Here is a 26,624-nt window from a genome sequence, read left to right on the forward strand (position 1 = left end):
AGATCGAGACCAGCCTGGCTAACACGGTGAAGCCCATCTCTACCAAAAATACAAAAATTACCCAGGCATGGTGGTATGCACCTGTAATCCCAGCTACTCAGCAGACCGAGGCAGGAGAATTGCTTGAACTCGAGAGGTAGAGGTTGCAGTTAGCTGAGATTGCACCATTGCACTACAGCCTGGGCAACAGTGCAAGACTCCATCTCAAAACAATAATAATAATAATAAAAATAAAAAATAATTGAGATAATATACCACCTGCAATGAAGATTAAATGATATGTGAATATATCTGTTATACGCAATGGACAGGAAATAAAGACAGCTTTTTAAAAAGCAGGCATGAGAAATGAGACAATATCATCGTTCATGCAGTAAGCAGAATGGCAAGAGGAAATGAAAGTTGTTCTTGTTCCCCCTAGAAATCCCAGAATTTAGTATACCTTTCTTGCATGAATGCATTAACAAATGAATGGATTCCATCCTACTATCTCACACATACATAGTATAGCATGATTAGGCAAATCTAACCTGCTGCCTGTTTTTATAAGGTCCATGAGCTAAAAATGGTTCTTATATTCTTTTTTTTTTTTTTTTTTTTTTTTTGAGATGGAGTCTTGCTGTCTCGTCATCCAGGCTGGAGTGCAGTGGCACGATCTCGGCTTACTGCAACCTCCGTCTCCTGGGTTCAAGCAATTCTCCTGCCTCAGTCTTCTGAGCAGTAGAGATGGGGTTTTGCTATCTTTTGGCCAGTCTGGTCTTGAACTCCTGACCTTAAGTGATCCTCCTGCCTCAGCCTCCCAAAGTGCTGGGATTATAGGCATGAGCCACTGCGCCCAGCCTGGTTCTTATATTCTTAAATCATGAACAAAAATAAAAATAAAGAAAGAAAATATTTTGGGACACATGAAAATGATTTTCATGTTCATAATGACGTTTTCTTGGAAAACAGCCACGCTCATTTGTTTTTGTACTGTCTGTCACTGCTTTTGCACTACATTGGCAGACCTGAAGAGATGCAACAGAGACCTGTGACCTGCAAAGTCTAAGATATTTATCATCTGGCCCTTCATGGAAAAAGTTTGCTGATCCTTGGTGGTACAGCACATTACCCAAAAGAAGTAGTATATTTCCTTTGGGGCAAAACTGCCTGTGTTCAAATCTGAGCTCTGCCACATACTAAGTAGGTGAAATTGAGTCAGTTTTTAACCTCTCTGTGCCTCAGTTTTTCCTCCATAAAATGAGGATCATAATATTGCCTCCCTGACAGAATTTTGTGGGGATTAAACAAATTAATACAAGCAATGCACTAACAATGCCTGGTACATAGAAAGCTCATTTGCTCACTCACTGTATCTCTCTACATATATATATTTAGAGTGTTATCTACATAATATTAAAAAAAAATCATTGCTGTATATACTTAAAAGTCTAGAACTGTATAAAAAGTGACTTCAGGCCGGGCGCAGTGGCTCACGCCTATAATCCCAGCACTTTGGGAGGCCAAGACTGGTGGATCATGAGGTTAGGAGATTGAGACCATCCTGGCTAACACGGTGAAACCCCATCTCTACTAAAAATACAAAAAATTAGCCAGGCGTGGTGGCAGGTGCCGGTAGTCCCAGCTACTCAGGAGGCTGAGGCAGGAGAATGGCATGAATCCAGGAGGCGGAGCTTGCAGTGAGCCGAGATTGTGCCACTGCATCCCAGCCTGGGAGACAGTGCGAGACTCCAACTGAAAAAGAAAAAAAAAAAAAAACAAGTTACTTCAGGCTGGGCGTGGTGGCTCATGCCTGTAATCCCAACACTTTGGGAGGCCGAGGCAGGCAGACCATGAGGTCAGGAGATCGAGAACAGCATGGCCAATATGGTGAAATCTCATCTCTACTAAAAATACAAAAATTACCCAGGCATGGTGGCATGCATCTGTAATCCCAGCTACTCGGGAGGCTGAGGCAGAAGAATCACTTGAACCTGGGAGGTGGAGGTTGCAGTGAGCCAAGATTGCACCACTGCACTCCAGCCTGGGTGACTGAGTGAGACTCTGTCCCAAAAAAAAAAAGTGACTTCAGAGAGAAGCTTCTGCATTATCAATCATGTGAAACAGCTCATCACCAGCTTCAAGGGCTGAGTCAAGAACTCCTACTACTAAGGTCATGTGAGCCACGGTTTTGCAGCAGATTACTCCTAGAGCTCATTTCCCATGTTTAATTTCACTGCTTATTTTCGGTAGCTTACTACTTGCACAGTAATATCCTGAAGTTCACAATAATTATAGTTTCATGCATATCTCAATATTCTCTCTTATTTCTAAAACAATTTTAGTCACATATAACGACGAATTCACAGGTATTCCACTAGATCTCAAAGTACCTTTTCAAGTATGTTTTGAAAAGCTGGCTTTGTCCCTCTTTGCTTAATAATGATCACATTGATGCGACAAAGGCCAAGAAGGCCTATGAATGACACTGATAAGCATACCTCACGTATGCAATAAAGTTGCTGATTTCTCTGGTAATGTAAACTTCATTTTATAATATGAAGCAAAGAATCCTATTTCTTTTCTAAATGGAGATTTTCATATTGCACTGAACTAGAAAGAGCCCAGTAGAATGCAATTTCAAAACAGTGATCACTTGCTCTGAGCTACTAGCTGAAGGCACAAAAAAAAAAAAAAAAAATGGGGAGAAGAGGGAAGTAGAAGAAATGAAGAAACCAGAAAACAATAAGTAAAGCAGGGTAAAGGAGAGAAATAAGCAGATGGGCAAAGCACCATCCGTGTGTGTGTGTGTGTGTGTGTGATGTTACCACAGACACAGGAGAAGGAAGACAAGGTTCCTGCCCTGGGGAAAACGGAGCTGTGAGCCTTTGTCTTTCTCATGTACCTCAAAGATAACAATAGCCTCAAAGGGACAGAGTTTACTCCTAAACTTTCCATTTATTCTAAAACTTTCCATGTGAAAAATCAAAACAAACAAAACCCCCAAAACCTTATCTCTACAGGGGAACCGAGGTTGATAAAGAGAAGAAAAGGCCGGGCGCGGTGGCTCAAGCCTGTAATCCCAGCACTTTGGGAGGCCGAGGCGGGTGGATCACGAGGTCAGGAGATCAAGACCATCCTGGCTAACATGGTGAAACCCTGTCTCTACTAAAAATACAAAAAACTAGCTGGGCGTGGTGGTGGGCATCTGTAGTCCCAGCTACTCGGAGGCTGAGGCGGGAGAATGGTGTGAACCCGGGAGGCGGAGCTTGCAGTGAGCCAAGATCGCGCCACTGCACTCCAGCCTGGGCGACACAGCGAGACTCTGTCTCAAAAAAAAAAAAAAAAAAGAGAAGAAAAGGAGGCAGCATTTTACTTTTCACTTCATGTACATCTAACTCTTTTTTAAGACAACTATTTTATATAACTTTTATAACCAAACAAATATGTAAAGAACTGAAAATCCCCATTCTCTCTTCTCCAAGTTTACTAATCTCTGTAATTTCAAGTATTCCTTAAAAACACCGTTTTTTTTTTTTTTTGTTTTGTTTGTTTTTTGTTTTTTTTTTTTAATACTTGGTAAGGAAAGGTCAAAGGCAAAGCAAGCAGAGAGGATGAATTAGAGAAAGCTATCCCCATCGGCTCTTCCCACAAAAATGCAAAGAAAGAAAAGAAAAAACATCTGACCACGTTGACATGTGGATTACAGCAATAGTTTTTGGTCTACTTCCTGTAGATAGTCTCCAAATGAATTCTCTAATTCCCTAGACCACTCCCCGCTCTGAAAATAATACCGTACTTTGTAAGGTAAACCCAGTGAACAAAGAATATTTTCACCCTGGGCATTAGGAAATTATGTATAGCAAAATGGAAGCTTCTATACACCCCCACATCTGTGTTCTCAGTCACAGATTTTACTTAACAGAACCCATCCACAGGGTATTAGCTGCATAGCCAGCACAGATATTTACTGGGGCCAAGATTTCAAAGACCAGGCAGAGAAGACATTAATTTGTAGAGTACAAAAGAGCACATAAAAAATACTTTTGCTTTTTAACACTGTGTGAGGGCTCAATAAGAATTAAAAGTGCTTAGAATCACTGCTATCAAGAGTCAATTTTAGCCAGATGCAGTGGTTCATGTCTGTAATCCCAGCACTTTGGGAGGCCAATGAGGGAGGACTGCTTGAGCCCAGAGTTCGAGACCAGCCTGGGCAACATGGTGAAGCCCCATCTTGGCAAACAAATACGAAAATCAGCTGGGCGTGGTGGCATGGGCCTGTAGTCCCAGCTACTCGGAAAGATGAGGTGGGAGGATCACCTAAGCCTGGGAGGTTGAGGCTGCAGTGAGCTGTGATCTTACCACTGTACTCCAACCTGGATTGACAGAGCGAGACCCTGTCTCATAGAAGAAAAAAAAAGAATCTAGTAAGGTCACATTCAAGAAAAGGGGAAGCATCAACAATTAATCAAGTAACCACTGGGTATAAAAACATATTTAAACTAATTTTACCACCAAAAAAACCTCCTAACCTAGCTAGAGCTAATATATTTGCTTATTTTCACAGTATTTAAGTTTTGTCCTAGAGAAAGATTTCTCAGAGTCTTTTAAAAAGACCAAATGGATTTCCTTAATAGTCATAGAAAATTTTCACCTTTCAGATCTTTAATATTCTTGTTAGTACTAACTTTCATTGTAAAAGTTCCTTTTATATTCAAATATGGTGCTCCACACACAGTGAATGTGCAGTAAGTACCTGTTAACTAGAAAGAGTATTTAATACATTAAGAGAAAAGATGTAATATATTAAATAGTTTTCAGTTTGTCTTTACAAATCCTTTAAGCATTTTACCTGCCTTCTTAACAGCTCAGACATGGGATTTTATCTGTTGTACAGTAGGAATAAAAAGATGTTTTCTTTTGTTTTTGAAATGGAGTCTCGTTCTGTAGCTCAGGCTGGAGTACAATGGCTTGATCTCGGCTCAGCATAACCTCCGCCTCCCGAGTTCAAGTGATTCTCCTGCTTCAGCCACCTGAGTAGCTGGGATTACAGGCACCCACCACTGCACCTGGCTAATTTTTGTATTTTTAGTAGAGACAGGATTTCGTCATGTTGGCTAGGCTGGTTTCAAACTCCCGATCTCAGGTGATCTGCCTGCCTCAGGTCTTCCAAAGTGCTGGGATTACAGGGGTGAGCCACTGCACCTGGCCAAGATGTTTTCTTAAATTATTATTTTTCTAAAATATTTTATAGCTCTTAGGTAATACTCTTAAATCTTTTCCATATAGATACTTAATTAGTCCATACCAGGGCTCCGAAAATACTTTATTTTATTTAGGCCGTACCCATATGTTACAGGGAGACAAGAAAGCAGAGTCTAAAATACTATACTTTGGCCAAAAACTGTATGTTGAAATCCTGAAGTAATTATATGGATTATTCATCCTCTAAAAGAGAACAAGTCTTCCATAGCTAAATCATTCTGTATGTAAAATTATGTAAAATTTGTAAAAATTTGGGGCAAGGCATGGTGGCTCACACCTGTAACCCCAGCATTTTGGGAGGCCAAAGCAGGAGGATTGCTTGAGACCAGGAGTTTGAGGCCAGGAGTTTGAGACTAGCCTGGGCAACACAGTAAAATTTTGTCTCTATATTTAAAAAAAAAAAGTTAAAAATTAAAAAATACATAAAAATGTCACTAGACTCGAACGGGCGCAGTGGCTCATGCCTGTAATCCCAGCACTTTGGGAGGCCAAAGCGGGTGGATCACTAGGTCAGGAGATGGAAAACATCCCGGCTAACACGGAGAAACCCCATCTCTACTGAAAACAAAAAAATGAGCTGGCGCAGTGGCAGGTGCCTGTAGTCCCAGCTACTCGAGAGGCTGAGGCAGGAGAATGGTGTGAACCCGAGAGGCGGAGCTTGCAGTGAGCCAAGATTGCGCCACTGCACTCTAGCCTAGGCAACAGAGCGAGATTCCGTCTCAAAAAAAAAAAAAAAAAGTCTCTAGCCCCTTCACCAGAACATTTTAGAAAATTTTTGCTAAATCCAAAGCTACCTACAGACTGCCTAGATTTTTTCAGTTTCAGTCTCACTACATATAAGATTACAGGGACAGTTCTTTCATTTACGGTTCCATCAAACTAGATTTTTTAAAGAGATACATCTTCTTTACATTTTCTGAAGAGCACATTTGGATATGTTAAAACCTGTACTAACCAAGAAACTGTCAAAACTGCTTTTGATTGGCATGGGAATTTAGACTCCATGCCTTCTTTCTGCAGGTTTGGTGAGAGGGCTGGCGGAATGGAGTGCTTCTTGCATAACCATCCCACAATATGGAAGGATGCTCACTGTGTATCTAATAAAGACAGATGCATGTGAGGTCTTTTAATTCAATTTCTCTTCTCCAAGGGAGCTTTGTTTTAGCAAATAGCAGTAATTCTCCACACCAGTGTAACTGCTTTCCAAAATTAACAGATGTTTCCTGTACATTCTGGAAGCCTGGTCAGTGGGACACTGGTTTACTCAAAATGCAGCTGGATTCTGACTTCACACAAGCAAAAGCAATGTTTAACCTGACCACTGTTTGCTCAGATGTGACTACTTAATTTGTGCCAGGTATCTGCTGGGGCCAAGGATACAAAGGTGTTGTAATCTCTCACAATATTTATTCTTACATACTTGTCCCTGGTTATCTGTGGGGAATTGGTTTCAGGACCCCCCACAGAGACCAAACTCCATGGATGCTCAAGTCCCTTACATAAAATGGTATGATACTTGCATATAAACTACATATATCGTTCTGTATACTTTATTATTATTACTATTTTTTTTTTTTTGAGACAGAGTTTCGTTCTTGTTGCCCAGGCTGGAGTGCAATGGCACGGTCTCAGCTCACTGCAACCTCCACCTCCATGTTTAAGCAATTCTCCTGTCTCAGCCTCCCAAGTAGCTGGGATTACAGGTGCCCGCCACCATACCTGGCTAATTTTTTTGTATTTTTAGTACAGATGGGGTTTCACCATATTGGCCAGGTTGGTCTTGAACTCCTGACCTCAAGTGATCCACCTCCCAAAGTGCTAGGATTACAGGCATGAGCCACCACGCCAGGCTCCTCCTGTATACTGCAAATCACTATTAGACTACTTATAACCACCTAATATAAATGCTATGCAAATAGTTGTTATATTATTTAGGGAATAATGACAAGAACTAAAAATCTAAAAGTCTGTACATGTTCAATACAGATGCAACCATCCATTTCCCCCAAAATTTTTTCAGTAAGCAGTTGAGTGAATCCATGGGTGTGCAACTGATAAATACAAAGAGCAGAATGTATATGTATTTTTTCAGGGGGGAAGCAGAGGGAGGTTAACAAAGTGTTAAGATAGAACGATGAGTTGGTGCTGTGCAATAGTAGAAGACCAAGGAAAGGAGTCCACTGTACTGTTTGATATGTAGTTAAAATCAATATAGTAAATGTTAGCTATTTTTATTATACCATCAACAGGATATGCCAGACAATATGCTAGAGAAGGGAGTGGAGGCACAACGTACAAAAATTCACTTCCTCATTCATTCTTTCAATAAATATTTACTAAGCTCCTACTATGTGTCAGGCACTGTTCTGGGCACTGAGGACAAGGCAGTGTAACAAAATTTAGGATACCCCATCCATGCAGGCTGTATTCTAGTAGTAGAGACACATAAGCAAACAAGTAGATAGTATACTGACAAGAAGAGGAAGTGTTAGGAAGAATGAGATGAGTGGATGGAGAGCAACGGGGTAGATTGGGAGGGGAGTGTATTTTGTTACCTTTCCTACATTGGAAGAGGAGGATTTCCACAAAAGGTAGTATGTGAATTAGGTCTAGAAAGATGAAAAAGTCTCTGTCCGGGAAAAGGGTGTTTTAGGTAGTGGAACAAAGCCATGAGAGAAGAGCATGTTTTGGAATGTAGAATGTGGTCAGTTTTGTGTTGATGGGCAATAAGATGATCAGAATGGGAAGGCAGACTGCCATAATGTGATATTACTGCACACCGTCAGCACTGCTAAAATAAAACACAGTGACAACTACCAAGTGCTGGCAAGGTGTGCAGACACTGGATCACTCGCTGGTAGGAAAGCAAAATGGTATAGCTACTCTGGAAAACAGTTTAGCAGCTTCTTATAAAACTAAAGTGTAATTCTCACACAACTCCCAATTGCACTTTTGGGCATTTATTCCAGAGAAAAGAAAATATATTCACACAAAAACCTGAATATGAATGTTCATGACAGATTTATTTGTAAAAGCCAAATGGTGGAAATGGCCCAGATGTCCTTTAACTGAAATACTAGTAATACTTAGCTTTAAAAAAGAAAAAGCTATTGGCATACACAAGTTGGATGGTTCTACAGAAAATCATGCGGAATTTCTTTTCTTTTTTTTCTTTTTTTTTTTTTTTTTTTTGAGGTGGAGTTTCACTTTTGTCACCCAGGCTGGAGTACAATGGCATGATCTCAATTTACTGCAACCTCTGCCTCCCAGGTTCAAGTAATTCTCCTGCCTCAGCCTCCTGAGTAGCTGGAATTACGGCACCCACCACCATGTCTGGTTAATTCTTCTTTTTTTTTTTTGAGATGGTGTCTCGCTCTGTTGCCCAGGCTGGAGTGCAGTGGTGTGATCTTGGCTCACTGCAACCTCGGCCTCCTGGGTTCAAGCGATTCTCCTGCCTCAGCCTCCCAAGTAGCTGGGACTATAAGCATGCACCACCATACCCAGCTAATTTTTGTATTTTTAGTAGAGACAGGGTTTTACCATGTTGGCCAGGCTGGTCTCAAACTCCGGACCCCAGGTGATCTGCCTGTCTTAGCCTCCCAAAGTGTTGGGATTATAGGCATGAGCCACCGTGCCCGGCCCATGCTGAATTTTTTTTAAATGCCAATTCCAAAAGGCTACATGCTATATGATTCTATATTTTTATTATTTTATTTTACATTTTATTTTCTACTTTATTATTTTATATTTTATTTATTTATTTTTTTTGGAGACAGGGTCTCACTCTGTCACTCACGCTAGAATGCAGTAGTGTGATTACAGCTCACTGAAGCCTTGACCTCCTGGGTTCAAGTGATCTTCCTGCCTCAGACTCCCAAGTAGCTAGGACTACAGGTATGTATCATCACACGTTTTTAAATTTTTGTAGAGATGGAGTCTCACCAAGTTGCCCAGGTTGGTTTTGAACTCCTGGGCTCAAACGATATTCCTTCCTTGGCCTCCCAAAGTGCTGGGGTTACAGGCGTGAACCACTGCGCCTGGCTGTGATTCCATTTTAGATAACTTTTTTTTTTTTTTTTTTGAGATGGAGTTTCGTTCTTGTTGCCCAAGCTGGACTGTAGTGGCGTGATCTCAGCTCACTGTAACCTCCGCCTCCCAGGTTCAAGCGATTCTCCTGCCTCAACCTCCTGAGTAGCTGAGATTACAGGCATGTCCCACCACGCCTGGCTAATTTTATATTTTTAGTAGAGACAGAGTTTCTCCATGTTGGTCAGGCTGGTCTTGAACTCCCTACCTCAGGTGATCTGCCCACCTCAGCCTCCCAAAGTGCTGGGATTACAGGCCTGGTGCCCCACGCCTGGCCTTATATAAATTTTTTAAACAACAAAAATATCTGAAATAGACTAGTAGTTGCCAGGGGTTGAAGGGAAGAGGTAGGAGGGGGGTGGGTGTGGGTATAAAAGGACAAGAGGGGTCCTGGTGGTGATGGAACGGTGACGATGGAGATGTAAACCTACACATCTAATAAAATAATATAGAAATAAATACACAAGTGAGTACAAGTAAAACTGGGGAAATTGAAAGATCGGTGTGGATTCTGTCAATGTTAATACACCAGTTGTGATTCTTTACTACAGTTCTACAAAATGTTACCATTAAGGGAAACTAGCTGAAGTATACTAGTTTCTCTCTGTACTGCTTCTTTGCTACATGTGAATCTACAGTTATACCGATAAACATTTCAACTAAAAACAGTAATAAACCAGATTGCAAATTCCTTGTGGGTAGGAACTATCCTTAATTTCTATGCTGTTTTTTCACTTCTACTTCCAAATTTTAAGAGCAGCCTCAGATAAGGACATAATCGGAGGTAATTTATTTGTTTGCTGGTTTTCCTGAGGGGACATGAAGTTTACTGACTTCTATAAAAGTAAAATCTATATTTTGCTATAAATTCTATATTTAAAATGCCATATAAATTCTAGGAAATAAAATCTAACAATCCAAATCTCTCTGAGGCACCTGATTAGCTACAAGGGACTAAAATCACCTGACAACATCCCCTCTAGCAGGTAAAATGTCACTAAGTTTACATGAGAATCAGAGACCTCTGCAGTCAACTGTCATTAGGTAGGAATCTCAGCCAAGGAATACTGGCAGATTGAGGCCACAGGACTTCACCAGGCTCTATAACAAAAGCCTTCAGAGCAGCATCATACCACTATCCCTTGTCCATCCTCTGTTTTGTTTTAGCATAAAACACAGGGAAAGGCAGGAAACAAGTGATGTAAAGCAGTGAAATGGACATGTATCTACACCTGTAGACTAAAAACTGAAAGCCTATACTTATATTCCCTTTGATAACGAAACATCCTGGCAACCAGGCCAACTGTGTAGCTATTTGTGGGTAGACTTTAATTTAAATGAATTTGAGGGGAAAAAAATCACAAATTCATTAAAAAGTCAGAATTATAGGATATTTTAAATAAAATACAGTTAGAAAGGGCCGGGCATGGTGGCTCATGCCTGTAATCCCAGCACTTTGGGAGGCAGAGGCAGGCAGACTACCTGAGGTCAGGAGTTCGAGACCAACCTGGCCAACATGGCCAAACCCTGTTTCTACCAAATACACAATAAATAGGCAGGTGTGGTGGTACACATATGTAATCAGCTACTTGGGAGGCTGAAGCAGGACAATCGCTTCAACCCGGGAGGCGGAGGTTGCAGTGAGCTTGAGATCACACTGCTGCACTATAGTCTGTGTGACAGAGACTGTCTCAAAAAAAAAAAAACCCCAAAAAAACAGTTTGAGTAATTTTATATTTTTTTAAATCTACCTTTAACAGCCAAGTACAGTTTTTTAAAATCAGTTTGGCTCTACAGAAGCCTGTTACATAATTAGTACAGTAACAGCACGTTGTGCATAGAAGGAAGTTATTATTTATTTATTTAGAAACAGGGCCTCGCTACGTTGCCCAGGCTGGTCTTGAACTCCTGGACTCAAGTGATTCTCCCACCATGGCCTCCCAAAGTGCTGGGATTACAGGCACTCACCACGATGCCCAGCTAATTTTTTGTATTTTTAGTAGAGACGGGGTTTCACTATGTTGGCCAGGCTGGCCTCAAACTCCTGACCTCGTGATCTGCCCACCTTAGCCTCCCAAAGGGCTGGGATTACAGGAGTGAGCCACCACACCTGGCCAGAATGAATTTAAACATGCTTTCTATACTATGACTGCAGCACTTATTCACTTAAGAAAACCAAGTTCAGTTCAGCGTAGACAGTATTAATAAACATGCCAATTTTTTTCTTTTTTTTTTTTTTGAAACAGGGTCTTGCTCTGTCATCCAGGCTGCAGTGCAGTGGTGCAATCTAGGCTCACTGCAACTTCTGCCTCCCAGACTCAGGTGATCTTCCCACCACAGCCTCCCAAGTAGCTGGGACTACAGGTACATGCCACCATGCCTGGCTAATTTTTAAATTTTTTGTAGAGACAGGGTCTCACTATATTGCCTAGGCTGGTCTCAAACTCCTGCCTCAATCCAAGTGATCCTCCTGCCTCAGCCTCCCAAAGTGCTGGGATTACAGGCATAAGCTACCATACCCAGCCAGATGACAAATTAAAAAGTCACAAAGAGGCATCTCAATCCGTTTTACCTTGGAAGTAGATTCAGCAAGCCTTTTGGGAAGACAGGGTCAGTGACTATAACCTGTGTCAGTAGTTCCAGTAATGCTAGCAGTGGTTTCCCTAAGAACTTCTCTCAACTTATAGCCAGACTGAACATGCTCCATCATCCAGTATCCAGGTCATACACCCTCTCACAATTCAAAATGCTCAGGCCGGGCGTGGCGGCTCATGCCTATAATCCCAGCACTTTGGGAGGCCGAAGTGGGTGGATCACTTGATGTCAGGAGTTTGAGACCAAGCTAGCCAACATGGTAAAACTCCGTCTCTACTAAAAATATAAAAATTAGCCTGCTGAGACGGTGCGTACCTGTAATTCCAGCTACTCAGAAGGCTGAGGCAGAAGAATCGCTCAAACCTGGAAGGTAGAGGTTGAAGTGACATCATGCCCACTGCACTACAGCCTGGGCAACAGAGCAAGACTCTGTCTCTAAAAAATAAAAACAAACAAACAAAAAGAACCCCAAAAGGCTCCAGAAAGCCTTCCTCCTCTAAGAAATCTTCAACTAATTAGAGGGAACATATCACCTGCATCTTTTGGGGGAAATACACCCCTACCATTCATTTAAATCTATTTTTTCCTTAAGTTAATAAGGGCATTATCTTATTATAAAAAGTATTTTAGCCTTACAAAATATTTACTTTGGGGACCCATAAATAACAATTATTAAATAAAAGTGCTTTAGATGTCAGAATGTACTTCACAGAGAGAACAAAATGAGGAACAGGGATAACAGGTTTAAAAAAGCAACTCTCATGTAAATCAGTGGGGAAATATGAGACATGCATAATCCTTTCCATACAATTAACATCCACATGTAACTAGTAAATGACAGGAACCATATTTAACTTGCTTTGAATAGCAGCCACCACCCACTGGACTAAATGCAAATATGACGTAATGAATTCAGTTTTCAACCTTTGAAACACCTATTACCTAACCATAAAAGCTTTCCAATCAACAAGCTCTTCTTGCATGAAAAATCTAGGGTCTCTAAAAATGTCCATTAATTTCTATTTCTATCACTGCAGGTATCTCTGTGTTTTCCCTCTAAATAGTGAACAAATTAAGGGCAGAAATATTTTGTCCATTGTAGTCCCTTGGGTAGAAGATTCACAGACCTCTACCAATATTACTAATAAAAAATAAAATAATAGTGAAACCATGGCTCACAGCAAAGCACAACATCAACATGTTCTGATTAAATGTCAGTATGCCTCAGGATCAGAAAACTTAGTTCCATACTTCAGTTTATCTACACATTAGCTCTGTGCCCTTGAGCAAGTTATTTAACCTCATTAAGGCTTAGTCTCCTCATCTGTAAAAGAAAACAGTAATATCTATCTTAAAGGATAAAAGGGACGAAATGATACATGCAAGAGCTCCTAGCATAATGCTGGCATATCGGAAATCTTGAGTAAATTCAAGCCATTACTTTTTTTTTTTTCTTTTTTTTGAGACACAGTCTCGCTGTGTCGCCCAGGCTGGAGTGCAGTGGTGCAATCTTGGCTCACTACAAGCTCCGCCTCCCAGGTTCATGCCCTTCTCCTGCCTCAGCCTCCCAAGTAGCTGGGACTATAGGCGCCCACCACCACGCCCGTCTAATTTTTTTGTATTTTTACTAGAGATGGGATTTCACCATGTTAGCCAGGATGGTCTCGATCTCCTGACCTCGTGATCCACCCGCCTCAGCCTCCCAAAGTGCTGGGGTTACAGACGTGAGCCACCGCGCCCATCCACGATTACTATTAAGCCTAAAATTCATGCTGTTTATGTGAATGGCACTTCTAATCCTTCATCTTCTCTGGTTTATAGACTTTTGGTGAGGTGGAGAAAAAACGGGATTGATGGGGAGTCAGTTTGGGGGAAGAAAGTTTTGTTAACATGTATTAGCAGCATCAGATTATTTGTTTGCTGAAAGTTTCTGCCTAGTTTGAATATTCACCTTGCTGAAATCACCATTTTAAAAATAGCCATATAATTCTGTGTTCATATGCATCTGTGTGTGGGGCCTCCTTCCTGATAGCAGTAACAATACTGTTATAAAAGGAGAAAAAGGGGCAATGATGCAAGTAAACCCGAACCTTTGTGCAACAACTAAGATCACTTTCGTCTTCTAAATTTTGCTCACTTTCTCTACAATGCTTCCACCCCAGCATTAGAAGCTCCAGGCTGGAGCTTTGGTTTTGGAATTTCCCATTGCTGTGGTGTGGGCAAAGTCAACAAGTCTTTCTGGGCTTTGGTTGCATCAGTGAGTGAAGACAGTGGACTGCATGAGTTATAATCATTCCTTTAGTTCTAAACTTTAATGATTCTAAGACTACATTTAACCTAAAATCATTAACAGACATATTTTAATTTCTAAGTTTTTTCAAACCACTTGATTATTTAAAAAAAAAAAAAAAAAAATCCTTATTTACTTTTTTCTCACCCCCCAACTTCTAAAAGACTAAGATTTCAGAAACTTTCGTTATCAAGCAAATCATACCTGGACTTGTAAACGATTTAATTATCTATCCCTGCCTTTCTCCCCAGTAAGAAGGGCAGTAGAGATGGACTGTGCTTTATCTGCATGTTTTTAGAGGAGCTATGGAAAGAAAAATTAAGTAATGGAAAAGCTCCCCCCCCCCTTTTTTTTTTTTGTTGAGATGGAGTCTTGCTCTGTTGCCCAGGCTGGCTCAATCTTAGCTCACTGCAGCCTCCGTTTCCCATGTTCAAGCAATTCTCCTGCCTCAGCCTCCTGAGTAGCTGGGACTACAGGCACGTGCCACAACACCCGGCTAATTTTTGTATTTTTAGTAGAGACGGGATTTCACCACGTTGGCCAGGCTAGTCTCGAACTCCTGATCTCAAGAGATCTGCCCGCCTGGGCCTCTCAAAATTCTGGGATTACAAAAAGCTACACTTCTACATTGAAATCTCTCTCTACTTGAGACTGTGGGATACATCAAAAAACCAAAAGAAAGTTAGGGAAGGCAGGGATAAGCTACAAATTATTCCTTCTTTATACATTTTGTTGACTTTGTTGGACTTAAAATTACAGTTGGCAAACAATTCAAAAAATCAGAACTGCTTTTCAGATATAAAACAAGATAAAACAGGCTATTCTAAGTTTATTAAAAACCATATCTACTCTTTAACTTCTAATGTTTCATACGATACTAACATATGCCAAAGTATGTCAACTGTTACAAATGTTATCAAGAAAAACTGACTTCAAAAAATAAATGATCTAAGTAAAACATGAAGTCTTCGACTGAATCCACAGGAGCTAAAAGAACAAGCAGTTACACCATTTCAAACATAAAAAGCCTAAATGTGTTTGTTTTCCTTTTTATTTTTATGGAAACATTAGGGGGAAACTGGTTTTCTTTGTTCAGTGTTTATTATTTCACCTTTCCTGCATCAGAAATCAAAATACTTTGATAAATGGGAGAGTCTGGTAAACAGACCCTTGAAGATGAGGGCTCAGAACCACTAACCATCGCATTTCCATCGCTGTTCATTTTTCATGAAATCACTTAAACACCATAACTCAATTCCTTTGCATATAAAAGGGTAACATAGCAACCTTACTCCAATTCATGCTTATACGGAACCAAAAGAGGGCCTATAATAAATGCAAACAAGAAGGGCTGAGAAACCTGGGAAAGAAAACTGAAAGAAGATAGCTGTTCTTCCCAGAAATACAATCATCATGTTTACTCCACTGATAGTCTATTTGGCCACTCCTGTTTTTATTGCTCCAATGGTAGATTATCTCTGCCTGCTGTCAAAATTACTTACAAATACAGTTTTTTTTTCTCCAGAGATCCACAAACACAATTACCAGAAGCAGGCTAAACCACCAAAGTAGTTTTTCCATACCACCCAGAAGAAACGAGGCAGTTCCATTCCTGAACTTAAGACACTCAGCATTAAAAAAAGGCCAGCACTTCTTTGTAGCTACCCACACCCAAATGTGCTATAACACGAACTGTTCTTTGTACCTAACATAGTTTCAAGAAAGTATTAAAATAAACAGGCTGATACAAACATGTCTAGTCTGCTTTTTTTTTTTTTTTAATCCAAAGGGCTTCCCTGAAGACCAAATTTATCTATGCGATTCCAGGAATAGATAATGAATTCTTTAAAAATGTCTAGAAGAACATAAAAAGCTATCAAATGTAATACAGAAGCACAGGCATTACTTAATGAATCTGTGAAATATGAACATACTCATTCCCTTCCATAAAGACACAAGCCCAGATTTGGAATTCCCCTGAACCACCTGGAAGATGAGGGAGATAAAGTTCATCTCCACCGTCTTCATCCTGTTCCCTTCCCCCTTGCTATCTCCCTCCTCAACACACTAACCTTTCCCTTCTTGAAGGCACCATCATGCAAGAGTCACAAAAGCCATTTATTTAACTTCACTGCTGTTTTATTACTGTCACAGTCTCATTTCCTATTACTTTCTATCACATTTTTCATATATTAGAAGCTAAATATGTTCTTGCGGGCGGGCCGGGAAAGTCACTCGCACTCAGTTATGACTACTGCAAAAATGCATTCTGATTTCCAAACACCCTTCTGCTAGGTTTCATCCATTCACTGACTGCAGGATGATTGTCTGATTACCTTTATGTATCAGGTCATTACAAGAAGTGCAAATGCTTAGGAGAACATAGTGGGCTCTCCTTTTCACCCTCACCACTTCTGCCCTTCCCAAAAGATTTACACTGGGGACTTTTCTCTAGGACCTAGGTCAGAAATTCACTTTACAAAGCAATGTTTGTCTCACTGATCCAACTAACTCAAATTTTATAAAAACAAAAATAATCATATCCTTGGCTAAATTTCAGATTTTTAGATTTTTATTATTCAAGAACTTGATGAAAACACGGCAATGGAAAACTAGTTAGCTCTAAAAATAATAATGCAACCTTTTATTCTCCCAAAGTGTGCAAATTTCAGCTATCTCAAAAAAATGTTTTACTAAGCAAGACAGAAACACACACACACACACACATTCTTCTTCTTCCATACATTTTTGTAGTCTATATTTTTTTCTTCTATCTCTGATTAAAAATATGCCTCTAAAAGTGTAGAGTGACAATCCACCATACAAAAGCATACACATGGGCTGGTCGCGGTGATTCATACCTGTAATCCCAACACTTTGGGAGGCCAAGGTGGGCTGATCACTTGAGGTCAGGAGTTCAAGACCAGCCTGGCCAACATGGTGAAACCCCATCTCTATTAAAAGTACAAAAGAATTAGCTGGGCATAGTGGCAGTGTCTGTAATCCCAGCTACTCAGGAGGCTGAGGCAGGAGAATCTCTTGAACCCAGGAGGCGGAGGCTGCAATGAGCCAAGATAGCCCCACTGCACACCAGCCTGGGTGACAGAGTAAGACTTCATTTTCCAAAAAAAAAGCATATAGATAAAATATCATTTATCTGCTTTGGCAGGAAATGAGACCAAAGTAATACAGCTGGACAAAACACTGCAATTTAATTCCTAATATTAATTAATACTCTTCATAATACTTATTCCTAATTCCTTAAAAAAATTTTTTTTTGTTTCTTTTTTTTTTTTTTTTTTCCATATAGGGTCTCACCATGTTGCCCAGGCTGGTCTCGAACTCCTGGGCTCGAGCAACCCTCCTGCCTCATCCTCCCGAAGTGCTGAGATTACAGGCATAAGCCACCACGCCTGGCCCCTAATTCCTTATTAAAAGGAAAAAAGAAGAGCTTTATTGCCAAGAAAGAAAACCCAATGCTTCTGCTGCAATTTCAAATGCAGGGTAAGTATGCAAACAAACAGATTTGCCAGAACTGTGTGGCTACGATTCTAACACAAGAAATACAAAGTTAAAGAGGCATACAGATTTTTTATATTTCCTGAGCTGTCTCTGAAAATAACTTACAGGAAAGGGCTGCTGTTGATTATCAGTACCAACCCCCACCCTCTAACTGTGCATAATCTTATCTGTGCTAGGACAACATGGAAATGTTCATAGGCTGTTAGAGTATACTCTAAGCCTTACATTGAAATCCAACAATACCACGAGGTGGTAAATGTAACCAGAGAGAGGTCTTCTAGAACAGGTCTCCTGATTTACAATGAAAATCCTGTAACAGGACTTGTAATGTCATTCAGCAGCTCTTCAAGACCAGTCTCAAATTTAAAATGGGGAGAAACAAAAACCTAGTATTTTCTTTCATCAGAGATGAGAGTATATTGATTCATTTAAAAGAAATAATTTTGAAGTTCAATCTACTTTGAAATCCGGTGCTTGAAGAAGACCAAAAGATAAATCCAAACCTGTCAAATGACAGGCACTTCTGGGAAAGGTTTCAAGGGACAACAATCCACATTTCTGATTCCACTTCCTCTCTTCTCAGTCCCAGTTTGCAATCTGGCTCCTTCTCCAACAGCACCGCTAAAACTGTTCTTACCAACATTAAAAAAAAAACCTCCTAAACACCAGATTGAATCATGCCCACTTAAAAAAGACTCGGTTCAAGTGTTGCCATGTAGGTGATGTTTTCTTTAATACCCTATTCAGATACAACCAAGAAAAAGACAACTAATCAGTAAAACCGTGGATTATAAACTTCTGTCACCTCACTGGGCAGAAGCTCCTTGGGAGTAGGATTACTTTTCACCTTTGAAAGCACAATGCTTGACATATGGTCGGTATCTGTGAAATAAATAAATCGAGGGTTTGCTAGGTTGCCTAGGAAAACCCAATTATCATACTTTTTCTTTGAAATGTTTATAATAAGAACAAACTGAAACAACAAAGGAAAAACTTGGAATGTTTCCAGGGAAATTTTTCTTTATAGAATCAAGAAATCTGCCTTAATTTCAAAGAGAAAATTCCAACATTTGGACACGATTATTTTGCTGATTTGTCTATAACCCTTTAATAAGGGTTACAGACAAAGGCTCAAAGGCTCAAATTTCAGGAACTTCTCTCTGAACATCAAACTTCTTAAATAAAAATAGTAGTAAATGGGTACCCATCACCTGAGTATCAGTAAGATAGAAAGATCCTTTGCCTGCTGGCTGTTTTACATTTATTATATCTGAAACATTTCAAGGAAGATGTCTCAACTATAAACCTAAAATGTGAGAACAATCCAGAGTGGCTCCCAGTTGCACTATCAACAAAACTGCCTCTGAGAACCCAGAGCGGTGACTAAATGATGACCTATGTGGAACACCTAAAGCTATGGTTTCTTCAGCCATGGGAACTTCCCTTCCAGTCTCCTTCATCTTCAGCTTTGGCTCTTCGTCCTTTCTCCTCTGGGGTTTCCCAGTGCCACTCCTTACACCCCCATCCAGTCTCCTCCTCCGGTTTCTTCTCACTTTGCCAGGCATCAGAAACTCAAATTAGCCAAATGATGCAGTTAGCAAAGGAGAATGGGGAGGGAAAGAAGGAAGGGATTGGAATAAGGAGAAAAGGAGGTAAAGAAGCTCACTCCCTACTAATTCCCAGCCACTACCCCACCCTTCCCCCTTATCACTCCTTATCGGTCTTCCACACAGCTCAACCAGCCCCCAGTTTCCTCATTCTTCCTTAGTCATCTCATCCTTCCCACAAACCCTGGGGCCTCAGGCCTTGTAGATTTGCTCCTCTGAGATCCCAGGTGCTTAACCCCACCCCGGCTACCGCCTCAGCCCCAGCTTGCATCACAGGGAACACGTGCATGCACGCGCACACACACACCCACACACAGTCAGAGAGAATTCACCTCCCTTGGGCTGGGGTAGGGAGAGGAGTGGAGGGGAAGATAGGACAGTAATGGTTAACACAACCAGGGAACTAAACTGAGGACTTTACCACCATTTCAAAACTGTTTCTCTGGGAAATACACTCTGAGTTCCAAATTATCATAAACTTTTAGAACACAGTCCTATTAGGAATTGGGGACTGCCTACAATTACTTCCTGATAAATTGTAAACATGTTATTATAAATTTGTAAATGTTGGCTAGGCATGGTGGCTCATGCCTATAATTTCAGTACTTTGGGAGGCTGAGGCAGGAGGATCTCTTGAGACCAGGAGTTCGAGACCAGCCTGGGCAACAAGGTGAAACCCCATCTCTACAAAAAATACAAAAATTAGATGGGCGTGGTGACACATGCCTGTGGTCCCAGCTACCTGGGAGGCTGAGATGGGAGGATCACTTAACCCCAGGAGATCAAGGCTACAGTGAGCAGTGATAGTGCCACTGTACTCCAGCCTGGGCAACAGAGCATGGCTGTCTCAAAACAAAACAAAAGTAAATGGTAAGCACTGGACTTACGAAACATCCACATTCTAAAGAAAGCGACCCTATGGGCTGTACTAAGCTTGTCAAAAATCTGTTTACTAACCAGAATTTGGTTAGTCACATGTGTAGACTCTATAAAATTCATGATTCAGTGAATTAGAGCCCTGACCCAGACTTTCTTTCCTGAAGGTTGAGAAACTGAGATACCCTTATGATGACCCCAGCAGAAAAATCTTAAGCAGAGTTCATTTGCATTTTTTCTTATCATTTTAGAACCCCAGTCAATGCACTGGATTTTGAATTAATTATTCTAAGGCACAGGTCTGTATTTTCAACAGCCAGATTACCAAACAGGACCCTTTGAGCTCACCTGAAATGTATGCCTCACTGTTCATTTATTTGATCTCAGGGTGTCAAGGTGTCCTCCTCAGGAAGGCTTGAATTTCCTTTCTCCTCTATTCAATGTTGTTTACAAGAGGAACAACCTCCCAAGCAATACTGTGATTCTGACCCTATGACTCAGGGCTTTTGATTCCTCTGGCACATTTTAGTAGTCTCAAGCCTGTTGCAGGCTCCCTGCTCCAGGCCTAAACAAAAGTCTCCTTGGAAAGCGAAATTCAAAAGCAGAGCTCACCCAGCCTTTACCAGGCTGCCCTACTTGAAGGCCTGTAACCTGTCCAAAGCCGCCCTTGGTTTCCTGTGGCCTCCAGAAAGAACTCTCCTTATGCTACTGGCTGGCTGTGTGCATTAACCCCTTCTTACCAGCTTCCACCCAGTCAAGCAGCAGAGCCCTAACAACCTAAGCAGCATACCAAATAAAAAACAAGTTCCAGGATTGGCAGAGATAATGGTAAGCTCTTAGGGTTTAAACCTGATGGCCAACAGAAAACACACCCCAATGGCCAAACCTCCAATTTCAAGAAAAAATTGTACTCATTCACAAATAAAGTGACTCAAAAAGAAAAAAAATTATCTTAGGCAAGGATATAGTATATTGTGAAGAAGTCAATCAAACTTATTACACACAAAACAAATATGGAAAAGCATGTTAAAAAAAAAAGGATACTACCAATAAAATGGTTCTACAGAGAAAAGCAATCCTGAAAACAGACAATTTGAAATATTTATGCCAAGAACCAGGAATGGTGGCTCATTCCTGTAATCCCAGCACTTTGGGAGGCTGGGATGGGAGGATTACTTGAGCACAGGAGTTCGAGACCAGCCTGGGCAATACAGGGAGATCCTAGCTCTACAAAAAATAAAAAATAAAAATTAGCTGGGTGTGGTGGTATGCACCTGTGGTCCCAGCTACTTGGGAGGCTGAAGGGGGTTGGGTATCACTTGAGCCCAGGAGTTCCAGGCTGCAGTAAGCCTTGACTGTACCACTGAACTCCACCCTGGGAGACAGAGTGGGACCCTCTCTCCAAAGAGAAAAAAAGAAAAAAAGAAAAATAAGTATTTATGTCAAGGAAGGAGCTTTTAGCCTAGGTACTAATATTTAGGAAGCAGAAATATGAAAACAGAATGCAGCTGGCTGTGAGAAAAATTAGGCAAGGGAGGAAAGTAGCCTTTATTAGGCAAAAGGAGGAAGGGCAGGAAAGACTGACTACGAGTAAAGAAAAATGCTATGAGAATATCTGACAGTTAAAGGAACTTAAAATAATTTACTTTACTTGGTACGCTGACTTGCTCAACAATTTTACTTATTCAATTCACTCAACAATGCTTCTTTTTTTTTTTTTTTTTTTGAGCCTCCATGATATGCTTTGGCTGTGTCCCCACCCAAATTTCATCTTGAATTGTAGTCCCCATAATCCCTACGTGTCATGGGAAGGACTCAGTGGGAGGTAACTGAATCATGGGGGTGGTTTCCCCCAAGCTGCTGTTCTCAAGATGGTGAGTGAGTTCTCACAAGATCTGATGGTTCTATAACGGGCTGTTCAATCTTTCGTTCTGCCCTTCTCCTTGCTGTCCCCATGTAAAGAAGCACGTGTTTGCTTCCCTTTCCGCCATGACCATAAGTTTCCTGAGGTCTCCCCAGCCATGCTGAACTGTGAATCAATTAAACCTCTTTCCTTTAAAAATTACCCAGTCTTGGGTATGTTTTTAATAGCAGCGTGAGAACGGACAAATACCCCCCACTATATGTCAAGTATTTTCTATAAAAGTCACATTTTAAGACTTGAATTTCAAAGACGTGAAGTTAGCGGACTAAGAATAATCTAGTGATTTCCAAAAGGGTCCATGTGCTTTTTTGTTAAACACAAATATTAGAAATACAATGGAAAAGCTCCCTATGTGACTATGGAGAGAGAAGGGAGAAGGAAGCCGCTGCAGTGGTTGCTCCCTTGGCCTATTTTCATTCATTCTCCTTAGACCCAATCAACATCTACTGATTCTACTAGGCCTCTTCCTTGGCTTTATCCAGGACAAAGAGATGACTAGAACTCTTCATGGAGCTTAAAACCAAATACAGAACATCAGACATGCCGATAAATAGTTATACATTAAGACAGCCTGAGATGAAAGGATATCACAACATAACTGGGTGGTCACAATAGGAAGTAAACACTTCTGACTAGGTAATTGTAGAAGCTTCATGAAGCCAAAGACTGAGGGGCTGGATCATCAAGGATGGGCACGATTTTTTTTTTTTTTTTTGAGACGGAGTCTCGCTCTGTGGCCCAGGCTGGAGTGCAGTGGCCGGATCTCAGCTCACTGCAAGCTCTGACTCCCGGGTTTACGCCATTCTCCTGCCTCAGCCTCCAAGTAGCTGGGACTACAGGCGCCTGCCATCTCGCCCGGCTAGTTTTTTGTATTTTTTAGTAGAGACGGGGTTTCACCGTGTTCGCCAGGATGGTCTCGATCTCCTGACCTCGAGGATGGGCATGATTTTAATAAGAGGGATGGAGTAGGTATTCCACAGGTAGGAAGTGCACATACAAAAGTGAGAAATAGGCCCAGTGCAGTGACTCATGCCTGTAATCCCAACACTCTGGGAGGCAAAGGCAGGAACACTGCTTGACCCCAGGAGTTCAAGACCAGCCTGGGCATGATGGCAAAACGCTGTCTCTACAAAAAATACAAAAATTATTCAGGCATGGTGGCATGCACCTATAGTTCCAGCTACTCAAGGAGGCTGAGATGGGAGGACTGCTTGAGCCTGGGAGGTCGAGGCTGCAGTGAGCCATGATCATACCACTGCACTCCAGCTTGGGTGACAGAGTAAGACCCCATCTCAAAAAATAATAATAATAATTAAATTAAATTATTTTAAAAGTGAGAAATAAAGAGTAGTTACGTGTTTCCTGCATTTTTCCTATATTCACTGGAGGTCACCAATTAGGCATCAACAGGTAAAACGACCAATCTTCAAAAAGTGGTGAACTTCTAAAAATTTGGAGGTTTCACCCGATAAGGGCACCACATGTAAATGCCTGCATATTTCAGTAACTTCAGATTTCTTATACCTAGCAATAAATGTCACTGAATTGGCCAATTTCCTGCCCCAGGTTTCCTGCTATGACTTCTGAGCTGGTGCCTGGAGGCCCAGGACCTCTCTGTTCCACGCCTTCCCTTGTAGCACCTACATTGCCACTGGTTCAAATTCTTTGAATCGGCTACTAAAATAAATTAACTACTTCAAGCTTGTATTTGCAAATATCCATTCCAACTGTATGCTGAAAGGAGGCTGCACTTGAGAATAATTTAATACACATTTTCTAAACTATTCCTTCAACCACGTGTTTTTTCCCCCTGCATTTCTAACTCACCAGGCTGTTAAAGGTTAATTGCAATGATGCATGCAAAAGTGTCTGCCTGGCACCTGTTACCTGGAATGCTGATGTCTAGGTCCAAGTTGCAGCTGGCCATCTGGAGCTTCATATGGCTCTTCTACCTCATACACATTTGCATCTGTGTCCTCTGTGCTGCTGGAATTCTGCCATTCCAACTCTCGAGTTTTCTGTATAGCCATAATAAACGGCAAGTTCTCATACTCTGGTATTTCCTCATAATGGCGTATATTTTCATACTCCGGTGCACAGAGGCTTGTAACAGACTTGTAAGGTGCCTGAGATGATGACTCCCGGGAGAGCATTTGGTCATCCAAAGACTCAGCTCTCAGACCATTAGCTGCACTGGTCTGGCCCCGGGACTTCTTCCTCTTCTTTTGAGATTCCAGGCTATAGTTTTCTGTGGAATATGCCTTGATGGGCTTACTTCTCTTCTCCTCTCCTACCAACAAGCCTTGCCAATCACTTTCAATCCCCTTCTGTTCCCCACTGGAGAGGTGGCCTGTGGTGGTATCTCCCAGTTGGCTACTCTTGGACCAAAATTTTTGAAAGTCACTCTTCATGAAACAGATGGACAGTTTCATGTTGAGCAACTTTTTAAAAGAGTTTTTCTTTGTAGAGTCTTTGCAAGGCTTAGTGCACTTTTCCACATCCACAGCAGATAATGATTTTGCTCTAGGCTTGGTTAGGGCTGTTGAAGGCTCACTGTTTGACGATAAGGTGACAGACTTTAAGGATTCTGGGTTCCCTGAAAAGGGTAAAATAGGATGAGGTAACTTCCACACTGGCTTTTCTGAAGCCCGTTTAGGCATATCAAAGGAGGATGACACACCACGGTTTTGGGCACGCAAATGCTGAAGGTGGTTTCTTTCTAGGCCCTTCTCTGAACTTTTTTCTTCACTTGAAGGATAAGAACTTTTTTCCACAAGCTCCTCGGAGGCAGCCTTTTTAAGTACTCCTGTAGCAGGCAAGCTGTGTCTTTGAGGTTTTTTGGGGATAATTCGTAGGGAATTTTCCTCTTTTATAACAGATTCCTTTTGCATCTGAGGGGCAGAAATTCCCAGGTTTCTCTCAGATTGCAAATGTTCATTGCAAGTTAATTTGAGCTGCTTAGGCAGGCTCATAGATAGAGTACTACATCTTATAAAACCGGTCCCTTCGTCCACAGCAAGCGACATACTAGAACCATCTACAGTTGTGCTGTCAGAACCCAAATTAGAGTCTGTATCAAAAGAAGGTGCCATCTTTTCAAAGGAAGATGTTTCATGACACATGACTTTCTGTGAATTGACTAAGTCCTGTGCGTCACTGTTGGATTCCACATTCAATTCACTTTTATTTCCCAGCTTCACTTTCTCCACCTGTTCCTGCTTACACAAAACATTCTGATGAAGAACACTGATTTTATTCATTTTCAAACTATTTTCAGTAAGACAGGAAGAGCTACTGTCTGAATTCCCTGGTTCTTCAGTGCTTTCACTAGGCGTATCTACACACGTCTGGCGTAACAGACGAGCAGTTCGTGTCTTTCTGGGCTTGGGAGTTGGAAATTTTGGGGTATATGGTAGTAAATGAATTTCTAAGGGACCAAGGTCTTTGACTATTGATTTCTTACTAACTTCATCTGAAGATATAAAAGTACTCCTTTTCCCATTTTCCAGAGCCTCTAGTTCAGATGACTGAAAGCAATTATTGCTTTTTTCACTGTCATCCTGGCAAGTTTCAAAATTTTCACATTCATCACTAGGAAGCTGTAAGTGGCAACTGTGATGATCAGGAACTTTTTCAAAGGTGGATGGGGAAGGTGACAAATCTGTAAATTCAATTCTGAATTGTCCATCTGAATTACAGCCACCATTCATTTCTGCGCTGGCTGTGGACCTGTGCTTCTGTGCAGATATAAAAGGTGGCATTTGGTGTATTAAGGCATCTTTGAGCTTCTCTTCTAAAATGCTTGCCTTTAAAACAACCCCACCCTGGTTGTTGGCTTTTTCGCCATACAAATCACATTTACTCCTAGTTTGTATAGTCAAAGTCTCATCAATTTTACTGTTTTCTAAATTTTCATTCATTTCCAGGGGCTCTAAAACAAGTTGCTTTACACACAAATTCTCTCTATGGCCCATCGTATGGATACACTCAGAACTGCAGGAACACATTGGTGAAATATAATCACTGCTCTGATGGCCTTCATATTTACAATTAAAGTTGTCAGTGCTTTCAGCTAATTCCTGTTTATGCCCTTCCAGGTTCAACATGATTTTCCTTGATGGTGACTGCCCAACGTCTCGAACAGGTGAGCTCTTCAGGACTTTTGGTTTTGGGGCTATTGCTGGTTTCATTTTCTTTGTTGACTGTGGAACACTAGAAATCACAATGTCGGGTTTAGGTGCAATAGGAGGTGGAGTTGGCTTATTATTTGCCACAACAAACTTGGGCTTGGGGGCCACTGGTGGCTTCTTCATCTCTAGAAACGAAAAAATAATAATTTGATGTCAAAATTATTTATATAGCTTTGGTTTATATTATAATTATATAGCTTTGGTTATTATAATATATAATTATATAATTATATAATTATAATAATCAAATTATTATTTTTTCGTTTCTAGAGATGAAGAAGCCACCAGTG

General features: G+C 41.0%; 1 protein-coding gene across 1 annotated transcript in view; it reads right to left on the reverse strand.

The window, feature by feature from the left end:
• FGD6 (FYVE, RhoGEF and PH domain containing 6) overlaps positions 1 to 26,624 on the reverse strand; it is a 136,401-nt gene that overhangs the window by 103,252 nt on the left and 6,525 nt on the right. The window contains exon 2 of the mRNA XM_023228057.1: positions 24,032 to 26,459. Within this exon, the coding sequence (XP_023083825.1) occupies positions 24,032 to 26,459 (2,428 nt within the window). The remainder of the gene's footprint in view (positions 1 to 24,031; positions 26,460 to 26,624) is intronic.

Source organism: Piliocolobus tephrosceles, chromosome 10 (genome assembly GCF_002776525.5).
Source record: "Piliocolobus tephrosceles isolate RC106 chromosome 10, ASM277652v3, whole genome shotgun sequence".
Lineage (NCBI taxonomy): Eukaryota > Metazoa > Chordata > Mammalia > Primates > Cercopithecidae > Piliocolobus > Piliocolobus tephrosceles.